This window comes from Triticum urartu, chromosome 2A, assembly GCF_056163025.1.
Source record: "Triticum urartu cultivar PI428250 chromosome 2A, HENAU_Tu73, whole genome shotgun sequence".
Taxonomy (NCBI): domain Eukaryota; kingdom Viridiplantae; phylum Streptophyta; class Magnoliopsida; order Poales; family Poaceae; genus Triticum; species Triticum urartu.
In genome coordinates this window covers 760,287,420-760,301,552 of record NC_141874.1, presented here as the reverse complement: position 1 = coordinate 760,301,552, position 14,133 = coordinate 760,287,420, and the positions used below count along the sequence as shown (strand labels likewise).

General features: G+C 41.2%; 1 protein-coding gene and 2 long non-coding RNA genes across 4 annotated transcripts; 1 reads left to right on the top strand and 2 right to left on the bottom strand.

The window, feature by feature from the left end:
- Nucleotides 1-5,271: 5,271 nt before the first annotated feature.
- Nucleotides 5,272-6,459, bottom strand: LOC147987958 (uncharacterized). The gene is made up of 3 exons (XR_015617759.1): nt 6,350-6,459; nt 6,147-6,224; nt 5,272-5,334 (listed from the first exon to the last, which is right to left on the bottom strand). It is a non-coding gene; the product is annotated as an uncharacterized LOC147987958 (long non-coding RNA).
- Nucleotides 6,460-6,668: 209 nt separating this feature from the next.
- Nucleotides 6,669-10,389, bottom strand: LOC147987957 (uncharacterized). Of its 2 annotated transcripts, XR_015617757.1 has the most exons (6): nt 9,546-10,389; nt 9,167-9,235; nt 7,896-8,089; nt 7,744-7,800; nt 6,910-6,995; nt 6,669-6,821 (listed from the first exon to the last, which is right to left on the bottom strand). It is a non-coding gene; the product is annotated as an uncharacterized LOC147987957 (long non-coding RNA). The 2 variants fall into 2 exon arrangements; XR_015617756.1 differs by lacking the exon at nt 7,744-7,800 and having other exon boundaries at nt 6,674-6,821.
- A 753-nt stretch (nt 10,390-11,142) lies between these two features.
- Nucleotides 11,143-13,700, top strand: LOC147987956 (tau-cadinol synthase-like). Its single transcript, XM_087542557.1, has 6 exons — nt 11,143-11,407; nt 11,550-11,922; nt 12,073-12,291; nt 12,404-12,536; nt 13,069-13,317; nt 13,413-13,700. Exons 1-6 carry the CDS (start codon nt 11,143-11,145, stop codon nt 13,698-13,700), a joined length of 1,527 nt encoding a protein of 508 aa, XP_087398683.1.
- Nucleotides 13,701-14,133: the final 433 nt, after the last annotated feature.

The window sequence follows — 14,133 nt, the reverse complement described above, 5'->3', positions numbered from 1 at the left end:
CTTTCTCTTCGCCGACTCCCTTGCCCGCTCTTCGGCCGTCAGTTTCTTCTTCGTCTTGGGCGCGACGGCGGTCTTGCGGGGGGCGCGAGGCTTGCCTTTGCTGGAGGGGGCAGACGTGATGCCGGACAAGGCGAGGGAGGCGAGGCCGGTGGCGGCATCAAGGTCGGCGTCCATGACGAGCGGCGGGAGCGTGTGCGGGAGGGAGGGTTTTGGGGGATATGGAGGGAAATGGCGGGCCAAGGGGGAGGAGAAGGCGCTCGTGCGCGTGCCTGCGCGGACGCAAATCTGTTTGAGTCGGCGCGTTGGACCGATTTTTCTATCCGCGCAGACAAAATCGGTCGCCGCATTGGAGTTGCTCTTAGGAATCTTTCTAGGCTACTGCTACGAAAATTACAAAATTTGCCGCAAAAAGAAAATGGTTTGATACTGACGTATACATCGTAGTACAAAAGATGCATTGTACTCTATTTTGGTCGAGGCGAAAAGATGCCCTGTTGCCCCCGTCCAAAGCAAACGCCAAGCCCGGCCGTTGAGAAGTCTCCACTCCCGCTTGCGATGGACCAACGACAAATTTCCGCTCGATTTAGAAATTCGAACCAACCCCAAATCTAGCGCACCTCGCCGGCGAACCCGGGGCGTCATGGTGGGTTTCTCCGTTTTATATAGATGGACACGCTACCCCACTCCATGCACCCACACCGTCCCCTCCTCCTCCCACCGCCTTCGCAGCTCCGCGTTCGGACCAGCGACCGTCTCCTGTACGCGGTACGCCCCCAAGGTCGCACGAAACCACCGATCTTTCGCTGCGTTGATTGAGTTGGGGGCGATGATGTGCAAGTTATAGATCCTTCTGCGGTATTTCTTAGTAGTAGCCCAACACCACTGAGCTTCTCTTGCCTTGAGAAAATTTCACCAGACGGCCGGCAAGACAATGCCTTTTCATGTCTCTCCCAATCTGCATCTCCATGTCCCCAAAGCCTATCGTAGCTCCTCGCCATCCACTCGTCTCCTCCGAGCCTCGAGCTATGTACCATCCCGTAATGTTAACGAAGGAGCAGCCAGCAGCGGCAGGGCCTCCTGCGTTTCAGCTGCTTCTGGGAAGCTATCGGGCCATCAAACCTCCTCGCTGTGGGGCGACTATTTCCTCGACTACCAGCCAAAACCACTGCAGGTATATAAGTAGTATGCGTTCTTTTAAGTGTTTCTACCATCCTAAATACTCCTATTGAATTGTGAGCACTTACTCAGAGGGGGTGTGGACATTTAACATTAGGTATCAACTACAGCATAGCGACACGAATTTTTGGACATGCCATTTTAATTTTTGAAAATATAAAATAATCAATCAATTCTGGAATTTTTTTGTGGGGAACATAGTCGAGTGTTCTACTCACGTATGAAGTTCTGCGAAAACTGACTTTCATGTTCTTCACGGTGAAAAAACAAAACTGCAACTTCAGAAAACTCGAATAGCAACTTTTACATAGAACCGTTTTTTCCCCTCAAAGACGACTATGGAAGTCATTTCTTCGCAAAGCATTACACGTTAGTATGACACTATACCATGTTCGTTACAAAAAGTTTCAAAACTGTTTGACTTTTTTTATTTTCAAATATTTATTTCAATGTGGGTGCACCTGCATCCAAGTTCCATTGGTGTTTTTGTGTTCCCTAATTGATAATCTTATAATTCATATATTACATCTTACTAGTAGAGTGCCCGTGCGTTGCCACGGGCTCTTGAAATAGTTTGCAAGAGTTACATGTTAAATTTCACACGTACAAACAATATAACACAAACACAATTATTGAATAATTGAAGTCCATTTTTGCAATGTAAAATGATAACAAAAAGAAAGATTAACGACATGTCCATGTAACAAACTGAGCGATGTTCGACCTTAACACCTATTACAAAACTATCAATATCTAGATGATGTGCTTAAAACATTCTTTCACAATATCAGGAAAGTTGCCTTTAGCTTTATTTCCATGATGTTTTAGCAAGTATAATAAAAATTGTTTCCTCAACTCATATCCATCCTGCACAAACAATATATGTAGTTAGTATGAAAATTTCACGCTGAAGGTATTAAAACATGTAACAAACAATACTCACCCCGCAAACCGGCTTACCAATTCTTTACCGTTCCACCAGAGCATAAAATGAAAAACAAAATAGCCAGACACATTCCTGCTGTTTTTAAAATTAATAATATAAAGAATATAGTGATAACAAAAATAAATGTTTTTGTTATGAATTCATTACCCGTCTATACTCGTTGAAATACCAACCGAAAATAAATGTTGCCATTTAGATATATCAGAATTCCAACCAGGCGGCTTTATTTCGAGTGCTTCTTTGAAATCCCTTGCAAAACTTTTAAATTTCAGTGCATGCCTCAAATTTTTATCCTCTAACGATTGTGATGTTTGAATAGGGCCCATAATATATAGACGACGTGCCTCTTTGTTGATGATGTCTAAGATGTATCGGCCGATGGATGCATAGGGAAGATAAATCTACAAGTGGATCTATTAGAAACAACAAATAAACCATGACAACAATAGACAAAATACTTTACTTATCATGTTGCACGATGAGATGTCGTTGCCTATCCTAGGCCAGCTATCAAATAATGTTGCCAACGTCTGGATAGTTTTCTTCTCGCAAAACTTCTTACCTCGTGTTGACTCTAGCATCATGGACTAAGTAAAAAAAGAAATATTGTTTCAACATGTTGATACTAATGCCACATAGAATGAAAAGTTACGATAACTTACACAAAATCTTAGATCCATGTAGTGTATAGGAGGGTATGTGAACAATACTCCCTCGTCACATGCCAATTTTCCAGAAAAAATGTGTTTGAAATTATATAGTAAGAATATGAAGAGAAATGTTACTCAGTTATGCACTCAACCAAACCAAATTCAAGAATATTAACACCATGCAGAATGTCGAAAGCTTCTGTTGACCACTGACCACCAACATGTTTTCAGAAAAATTGTGCCTCAAACAGTATATGAAAATACAATGGTAGTTTTTCGACCTGCTATGTGCATTACACACAAGTTCATATCATTTTACTAAGTTGACAATGTTCAGCTAGTTCAGGCAGAGAACAAGTTTTCCTTTCTTAGTTCACCCGTTTGCTCATAAAAAGGAAGCTTGGAATATTTGATGTGCAGATTAACCCGAGACAATATAAGCTTCAGTATAACCCACATAACTTGGTATGGACTGAAAGAACAAAGCTCCTTTAAACCATGGACGTTTATTTTCATTATAAGCAGTGATCAACATGTACTTACTAATAATTACTCCCTCCATTCCTTTATATAAGGTGTATTTTTTTTTGATAAAATTCCACAATGTAAGGTGCATTTCTTCTAAATTCTCATAATTCCCTTTGTATCCCTCCAGAAAGAGGAAAGTATCTCTCTCCCGATTTCCTGTATCTCTCCTTGTATCAAAATAAGGAAACTATCTCTTTCTTGATTGCATGTATCTCTTACTTTCCTGGACTCACTGATTTACTTGCCACTAACTAACAAATTTGTCAAGGGCAATTTTGTCCTAACACCTCTATAATTATGCGCCTTGGTCATCGTGCCGAAAATAATACACCTTACATAAAGGAACGGAGGGAGTATTATTCAAAACTTGATGTACTACTAACAATTACAAAAATTCCGCAAAGAACTTGAGAGGTAAGCACGGAGTTAATCAATAGTTACTACCAATAATTTTTAAATATAGAGATTCATGCGGGACAAAATAGGTATAGAACAATAAATGCACAATTGGCATTGTGGGATCAAAAGAATCTTCTATACAATATAATGCACCATCAGCTCGTCGCTAACTGCTTGCAAGAGTATTCTTTAACATCGAGCATAAAACAGTACAATCAAAGTACCATTGCTCTCTTTCCGACGGTAGATATTCACCTAAACAACATGTTTGATAATCTAGTAACATGCAACTTTGTCACAACAGTGCCCACTCTCCACCCTAGTTAAACTAAAGCAAAAGGCTTCTCTAAAGACATAGACAGAACGTTGATCATATCTAGCAACAACATAACCATCCCCTATCAGCCAATGCCCTCCATCCCTCCCTCTCTCTCTCTCTCACACGCGCGCGCGCGCGCACACACACACACAACAAACCTAGCACAACAACAACAGATAGCACGACGCGGCCACATCCCATCATCTCATCTCCCTGAGAAGGTGATACTGCTGCATCGCCATGGAGCTGGTAGAAAGGTTTGACTGCACAACACACAAACACCACCAAATTGTGGGGCCATTCGTGATCTACGCTTTCCTGGTTCCCACGGCGTCAAGGTTAATTTCTTTTGTGGGTCAAGATTTTCAAGAGAAGATAACCTCACCTCCGAGCCACCATGTCCATCACACACGCTGAGCATCTCTCCTCCCGTGACTTGGCCTTTTACTATTGTAGTAACAACCATGTCATCCCAGTACTTGTTCTTCATGTTATTCTATCGATGGAATAATTTGAGTTTTTCGACCGAACGCTTGTCTGCATTTGAGGACAAATAAATTAGCTGAGACAACCAAGTAAATAAGTTCAAATTAATTGGATCATAAAATATAAATTGAGCACTGAGGCAAGTAATATCATTACCAATCTTGTATCTTCTGCCGATGTCCAAGCCATACGGTGTGTGATCCTACGGGCTCCGAATCCGCTTCAAGACGGACGACAAGCCATGACCATCTAGACTCATTTAATCCTTTTGAAATAAGGAGCCTATCTGTTAAGGAACGCTAGGTTCAGACATGACTAATAGACTATTCCAAGAAACAATGGTACAGGCAAAAAAAAAACAACTGCATGTTAGGATTAGATGGGAACCCGAGAAGCTACTAAACCTACATATCTACAACTAAGCAGGAATATTCATATGATTATACTGCACACAATGATTTGTATCTCAGTAAACTCCTTGCAGTCCAAAAGGAATCTGCACTACTAAGACCTACAGAGTCAGTTACAGAAAGTTGCTTAACTACATTATTATCTCAGAATTTCATTACATACTACAGCAGTAGCAAGAAAGCATCTTGGTTCAGCTTATGCAAGTACTATAATGTGATCTTAAGAAAGAAAAGAGTAAATTGGTCAGCTTACACAACTACCAAAATTTCACCTTACACAATTTTGTTATAGTTTCACACAAAAAAATTATGGCATAAGTGCACAACCTTTAGGAGCTGAAAAATATTGGATAACATCTCAATGAAAACATGTTGTAACACAACTGCACAAAAAGTATTATGCCAAGAGCACCAGCCCACCTGCAAAAATTGATGTAGGCCAGCTTTAACATTTTAAGCAACACACACAAAATAAATTAACCTTGAAGTCTTGAATTGACCATTGGGCATGAATTTAGCTTCACTGTCATAGTTCGTATGTATGTTTTACTAAAGCAATGATCAAAACATCATTGCTGTATCCAAAAAAACAGAACACGACTTTGACGCTCTTATATAATACAATGAAAAAGTTTACGAAATATAAGAGAACACTTTCAGCTTCAGATGTGTCAAGTATCTTACTGTTACCTATCATTGTATGATGCTTTAGTTCCAAGAACTGACATGAATCAACTAAATGCCTTTCTTGGAAATAAGAAGAATATTGTTCCTTATTTTTGCCATTGATTCCTCTGCTATTCTTGTTGATATATAACCAGAACACACATAGTGATAAGCTCTTTTGCAGGGACATGAAAAGATACATTAGATCTGGATGGATGAATGAATAGTGTATGCATATACTTTGTGACAATTTAAAAACAGTACATATATCACAAATGATACACCTTTTTTAGATCATGATACACTAATATTTTAAGCAACTGATTTTATGATGAAAGTAGTATTTTCTTACTTTGTGCTCAACCTTCCTAAATAGATATAGCATAGCCGGCCATATCCAACTATAGAGCAGACAACATAGCAGCCAAAATGTTTTATATTGCAATTAATTATAACACATCGGACAAGAGTAATCTTGCATGGGATGTATTACTACAAATTGATAAATCATATTTATAAGAAGAGCTTGCTAATAATATACGTCAAGAAAAAAGTACCAATCTTACCATGTATAATTTGGCACATATCATCAACTTATCTGACTAAAAGATAGCATGGTATTTCATCTCATGGGTATCTGTAAACTGGAAAAAATGTGAGCTGAAGCAATTACCATGATAGATTAGAGTTAAAAGGATGTGCACTAACTTCTCTTCTCAAGCTAGCTCCTAATCATGCTCAGACATAAGGCATATGAAAGAAGTGATACCTGATGATTCACCATATGTTGCTACCGCTGTTTCATTCTTCTTGCAGTTTGCATGGTTGTTCCGCTGCTCACCACTGCCTCGCCTTACTGCTGCTACTCGCTAACGCCGCCCCGTAGTGCAGCTGCTGGTGGTCGCTGCCTCATCTTGCTACTGCCGCCCGCCGCCCTGTAGTGCAGCTGCTGCAGCTGGTGGCCGCCACAACTTAGTGCGTCTACCAACATCCAGATGCCCTCAGGCGCCACAGGTCACCATGCACCTCACCACAGATCCACAAGAGAGATTGAAATAGTTAGTAAATTATAGGACTAAAATATACATACTTATTTAACTTTGCGAATAAAGATAGTAAAACGGAGAAAAAATAGGAAACAAACTGATAAATTTCAATCTTTATTAGGCTTACCAATCAATGCTGCTCTTCAACTATGTCCCCTAAGAAACTGGTCCTCACCGCAGGTCACGTGCGAAGATCTGTAAAGCCGGAATCAAGTAGGCAACACATGTCATACATTATTTCCCCCATAGGGATTTGTGAAAGGGCAACAAAGATGGCGATAACCATGAGTGAGCTAGAGGAGGGACACCATGACACACTGGACGATGTAGATTCCGGTCATTGTGAGTTCCATCCAGTGGTGAGGTGTCCTGTTGGAGCGTATCATTGGTCAGGTGATGATTAGCAAGGAGTAGAGTAGTAGACCCATTCCAATAGTCTCGAGCTTAAGAGAGGCAAATAAGACTTCAATGCACATAGTTGATCGAGTGATGCTCAAGATTAACAATTTAGTAGAGACTCAATAAATATAAATAAAATGCCGATGCATTCTTAAACTGGAAATATTGGACTTATAAAAGTTTCCGTTTGTAGTGCTATGGCAGAGATGTGGATGAAACTACAATGCTGTCATATGATCATGTACAATAATAAGAACTCAAGGTGAAAGAATATATTTGCACAGAAACAATCATGTATTGTCACCAACTACAACATGCTCTATATACCCCATCACCAACTACGTATAACATGTGAAAATTTTCACAAGTGTCAGATTTGAACTAAGTTGCATCTATATTGTCTTGAAAAAAAAACTATAGCATGCTTCAGCATCAAGTTGTCACTGTTTCGTAATGCCAAATAAAAAGGATGCTGGCATTGCAGTACGACTGAAACACTAAAAACTAAGAGCCAGCAGCTCAATGAAACTGAGATCTACCTCTTGGCTAGTTAACAAGAGGGAGAACTAACAACATCAAGGTAACCATTCTTAAAAGTTATAATTAACCGCTGAATAACTGTAGTTTCCAGACTAAGAGTTCATAAGTTAGGGGCCACATTAAAATTAAGGCATCGCTAGTTGATAAGCAGAGCAGAACAATCAAGCATATCAACTACCACAGGTCCACGATCGGCTCAAAGTACTAATCATTTCCTCTACGTCAGTCCTGAAATCTGAAAATAAACATAAGCAGAATCTCATGAAGCAAGAACTACTTCTGGAATGCAGATATCATCACAAAAAGGAAAATCATGCTTGTCTATCTCACCCTAAGTGCCCAGATTTTTTGTCGCTGCTGCTGGCCACGGAAGAAAGTGGACGCACTAGGAGAGCTCTGGCAGAATATTTTCTCTGACATGCCCGTGCGTTGCAACAGGAGTAACAAATTCTTGAACTCTCCTAACAACTCATTTGTGTTGCCACTTCTCCCTTACATCACTGTCGTAGAGCGTAGCCACATTCCTATTCACAGCGAACTTCATCAGTTTGTTTTATTACAGTCTAGAAATCCTAAATTAAGTAAAAGATTGCATCATCCCAGCATGAATGTTTTTCAGTGAACAACTAATAGGGTACTACTTATGCTACATGACATCCTAGATTATAGGACCATTGGGCGTTGAGGCATGTGATTGCAGTAAGGATCTCCTCGGTGACCTCATATATCCCTTGCATATAAAAGTTACCAGAAATAATTGTGTGTGTGTGCCCAATTCGATGTACAAAATGCTAAACATGTACTCCCTCCGTCCCAAAATAAGTGTCTCAACTTTGCACTAACTCTAGTACAAAGTTGTACTAAGCTTGAGACACTTATTTTGGGACGGAGGGAGTATATACTTGGCACGCAATAATTTCCTTTTGTATCATGTAAAACTACACTTACGTTTGTCCTAGCTGAAAATTTCTCATATTTTGAAAGGAAATACCATACGTACTTTGTTAGAAATGAAGATTAGTTACACAGTAACAGTTACATGAAAATTTTCATACGGTTTTTCTTTAAATATAAAAATCGCTAGTCTGGAGTACTTCATACATGCTTAATTATTTTGGTCGGAAAGATTTCTTAATTCTGATTAAGAAACGATTATACATTCAACAATAATAGAAGAATCTAGGAAGATGGTAAATACTAAACTGTCCAACATATAATAATATATTCTGAACCTAGGCTTATGCCTTCGCCTAATGCAGAGGGCAGAAGGATTAGCTATACAATGAAGATAATCCGATATTTAGCATGTGTTGTGAAGAAACAACAAACATCACACTATGTGTACCATCTTCGTGAGAAACATCATCTGATTTCACTATTGCCTATTGTCTAAGGTTTGACTCTGATGCATTAAACATAGACCTAACGCAAGGATTTTGTGGTGCCGCTTGAAGATGCAGTCCTGATCACCTTCCCTTCTTTTTGCTCATAATCCCGTTGAGAATATTATTCTTGATATAGAAACATAAATAATTGTTTTCTTGGATAATGGATTTAATGAACTGTAAAACAATGCAGGGAATTTAAGGGTAAGAGATTACTTGTCTGCATAGTGGGTGCAGGAGTTTGGTTCATCCCGTCCGCAGCCTCACTGAAAATTATTGCCCTCCCTGCAAATTAGGACCAACGAATCTGCTTCAAATTACTTCTCTGAACTCTTCTTGTCATCTACATCCATATCACAGCGAGTCTCCTGATGCTCAGAGACGAAACAACAATGGAGGCGAGGCAATATATGTTTCCTGTCAAAGCAACCATCTAACATGTACCATGACTCCATATGAGTAGAGATATTGTTTCTACTCTCCTAGCCAGAATTATTTAAAGAAAGATCAAAGCTGTAGCAAAATCCTCAATAGGCTAATAGCAATTATAGCACACTCGTCCAAAAAATAGATAAAAATAGTTTTGTCTGCTTACGGGAACAGGCTGATCGTTGTCTCAGCTAATAAGCTCCACATCCATCCATACAAACGAACTGCTGCTTTTAATAAACACATCGATCTCCAAACGAAGAGGAACCATTGTACAGGCGGCCGCACAGGAAGAAGACGATGATGAGGGCGACCTCAATATCCCACGGCAGGGCGGCAGGGCCGGCTCAAACACCTTACGACTTGAGAACGCACTTGCCGGCTCCCTCGATCTGCTGGCTTCTGTATCTCCCGACTGACCCCTTCCCCCACCATCGATGGCCACAGACCAGCGAGCGTAGAACTCGACGAGCGCGCTGCAACCCCGGCCGATGTTCCTTCTTGAAGTTGGACTCCTGGCGCGCGGCCGTACGGCGCCGAGGCAGCCAGCGGGGAGATCGTGGTCGGTGCTACGCTCGGTGGTGTTCTGCCGATCCTGTGCGTCGCGTCCAGAGGAAAGGCTGGGAGTGGGCACGGGTGGGCGACTTGGGTGCCGTTTTCATTGTCGCGGTCGTGGATCCCTCCAGACCGTGGTCTCCATCATGGATCTAGGAAGGAGCGCAGGTTGGTGCTGGACGGCTTCGGCATGTGCTGGGATTTGCTGATGGTGGTGATTGACGGGGGCCGCCGCAACGAGGCGATGGTAATGGCGCAAGGGCGAGGACACGGATGGGAACCCTAGCCGGGCAGGCGAAGGGATCGGCTGCGGCTCCTCAAGGGGATTGGCGGCGGCTCCTGAAGGGGATCGTATCGTAGCGACGAGATCGGCGGCGGCGAAGGGATCGGTGGCGGGGAAAGGATCGGCCGCGGGGAACGGAGGTAGTGCAGGTGCGAGGGCGGCGGCGAAGGGATGGAGTGCGAGGGCGGCTGCCGTGGTTCTCGCTCGAGGGCACCCCGCAGGCCTCGCTCGTGGTTTTCCCGGTTCGCTGGGCGCGTTTCGGTGGGTGGGCGTGGGGGTGCGGGTAATTTGATGGAAAAAAACCGGTTAAAAATAAACCGGTTGAAAGTGGGGGGGGGGGGGGGGACTATTCAACCAATTCGTCTATTAGGAGTAGAGATTAATATCGGCACATAAAAAAGGTAATCGTTGCAACAAGTCATTATGAGATATTGTTTTTAAATCTACGCTGGGAAGCTTTATTCTTTTTAGTTTTAGGAGAATTCTGGGGTCTTCTTAGAATTCATGATTTTAAAAACTTTGATGTACTTGACATTAATAAATAAAAAGTTTCATAAACCTTAGAATATCTGATACCCTTTTTTTAGTATTTGAGAAAGAGGTATGCACCTCTTTTTCTAAACCAAACCAGAAAATCCGTGGCTTTTTAAAACATGAGTATCAATTGCCCAGACATTGAAATACAATTACTAAGGTTTTGAAAAAAAAAACTATGCTGTTAAACTAGGGCTAGCCCCCTTGAGAACCAAGCGTAGTGTTGAAAACATGTGAATCGGATACAATTTGCAAGATAATACTTTTAGATATTTAGTTTTTTACTCCCAACCAGCGGACATCACCCAAGAAAATCATATCATATACTTTCAATTTATTTGGAGATAGCTTACTTTATTGCCATCTAATCCGTTCACGTGTGTTTGGATGTATGCAGAGATCGGAGGAATGGATGACTGTGAGAGCTGATAAGCTAAAGGAGGAGGTTTGTGTGTTGTTTAAGACTTGCAACAACACATTGGAAATGATCACCTTATTGGACACCGTCCAACGTCTCGGAATAGACCACCACTTCAAAGAGCAGATTGATGTTGCATTAAGTGACATCCTCGAGAGTGAGTTATGTAGCTCTAGCCTCCACGAAGTTTCCCTCAGGTTTCGTTTGCTTAGGGAACATGGTCTTTGGGTATCTCCAGGTATGCCTTCTTTTGAATACATACAAGTCATTAACTAATTCCCACAAAACATATATAGAAGATGGTCCACAGTTTAGATTACTCCCTACAACTTATTATGGGTAGTTTTCATTAACATTACATCACTAACATTTGACCTCAGATGTTTTTAACACATTCAAGAATGAGGATGGGAGATTCAGGGAAGATATTTCTAGTGACCCAAGGGGACTTTTAAGTCTATACAATGCAGCTCACGTTCTCATCCACGGTGAGCCATCACTTCAAGAAGCCATTTCTTTTGCAAGGCATCACCTTGAATTGATGAGAGGCAGTCTCAAGCCCCCTTTAGCCGAGCATGTTAAGCGTTCCTTGGACGTACCATTCCCGAGGACCGTTAAGAGGGTGGAAACAATGTATTATATCTCGGAGTACAAACATGAGGAAGGAAATAGCCCAATTCCATTGGAACTCGCGAAGCTAGATTTTAACCTTCTACAACATGTCCACTTGGAGGAACTCAAATGTCTTACCAAGTATGTCTTTGTTATATCCACTATTCAATTAAGATGGACCTAATAACCATTCATGGCTTCATGTATTGTGTCGTAAACATTCTCCATCTAATCACAATTTAGTAGGACTAATATATTTAACTAAAGTATCAAAGTACTTAATATTTTCAGTTGGTCGGTTGATTTTTATGGATATGTGAAGATAAACTATGTTCGAGATCGTTTGGTGGAGAGTTACTTTGGGGCATGTGTGGTTTACCATGAAAAAGATTTCGCCCTATCAAGAATATTTTTTACAAAGGTAATGGCGCTAATGACCATAATAGATGACACATATGATGCCCACGCTCCCATAGAGGAAAGTCGACAGCTAAATGCGGCCATACAAAGGTTAGTAGTTTGGATTTACCTTCATATGTTAAAAACTGCTAGCATGCAATGCAAGGAACAACCGAATTAATTTTCTTTGGATTATCTTCGTGCAATGTAACCTAACATGTAGATGGGATGAGAGTGCAACTTCTCTTCTACCTGGCTACCTGAAAAGATACAATAATGAACTCTTGAGGATCTTTAAGGATGCTGGTGGTGAAGCATTCAGTGACACCTACCATGTTGCCTATGTCAGGAAAGCGGTAAACGATCATGTGTTTTATGTCTTTATATATTTTTGACTATGATGAAAAATGGACTCTTGGCCTCTACCTCGAAGAAGCATACAACCTAGTTTATTATCACGTTTTAGGAAGTCTGGAATAAAAAGCATGGCATTTAGTAACGGCGGAGGGTTCCAAAATGGTCTGAATAGACTGATAAATAAGTAGTGGTTTGTGACACCCAAAAGGATCATGATGCATAGATCCGTGCATTAAACTTCATCCTCATCATGCAAAGACCTCTAAGGCCACAATCTCCAATCCCCAATAGGCTAAATCGTGTCCCTGTGTAGTGATCGTCAAGATTGGGGCTGTGAGGTGCACAAGAATGTAACCTGCACGTGATTAGCACCATTTTGTATTTTATTAGCAAATGAAAAATGTGGTGTATTGTTTCACTTCTTCCGGCTTCAGCACCAACTAGAGACTGAGACAACCTTTCAAATTTTTGTATGTGATATGATTTTTCACATTTTTTGCTTTTGTGATTCATTTGTTGTCTTTTGTGCAGTTTCAAAAAATTTCTGCTTATCAACTCCAAGAAGCCGAATGGTTGCACCGGAATCACAAGCCAAGCTTTGACGATGTACTGAATCTATCAGCCATGTCCATAGGTATAGCGACCCTATGTGTAATTTTGATGGTTGGCATGGGTGATGAAGTAACCAAAGAAGCATTTGAGTGGGCAATTGGTTGCCCTAATATTGCTATAGCAGGCGGGAAGATAATGCGTATATATGATGACATTGCTGCATTTCAAGTATAGTCCTTTTGGACTTTGTCCCAATTATAACTTGTTACCACACAACTGATCAAGGCAAAGTATATAATTGATAATGTCATATAAACTTGTAGGGCGAGAAGGTGGATGTGGCAAGCACTTTGGAGTCTTACATAGTCGAGCATAGGGTCACAAGCGAGGTTGCAATTGCCAGAATCAATTCACTGGTTGAAGCTGAATGGAAAACAGTAAATGAAGCTCGCTTTGAAAATCGAGCACTGCTCCCGGTGGTGAAGCGGATTATAAATTTAATTAATACCGCAACCTTATATTATGCGGATCAGAAAGATGGATACACCTTCGGCTTGTATCTTCGGAAGACTATCGAGAGCCTCTTTGTCAACCCCATTCCCATGAAGTAGTAGGTTGTAATGACGGTGCGCCAATTTACGTATCCATAAAAGCACCACTTCAAATAAGTATTTGTACATCATGCAATTGTGTTTCTGATTACTGGATGGTATATGTTTGCATGTTGTCATGCTAGTTAACTATTGTGTTGAAAATCTATATTTTCACCATGGCTCTTTGTCACCGCTGGGCCCTCCAAGAGACGGCAACGGCAGATCGGGCTCGAGCTCGAGAGTTGCGCAGCTCCATGCTAGGCGACGGATCTTGGTGAGAGATTTCATGTCCTGTCCTAGCCAAGAAACCACCGCTAGCGCCTCTCACGCTCTCTTTTTTAGGGAAAAGGCAGACGCCCGACTTTATAAATAAAGCCACCAACCACAATAGCAAAGAAACGACAACCAACATATAAGAGTACCACCCAACTGGTCCGAATAAGCTAAACAA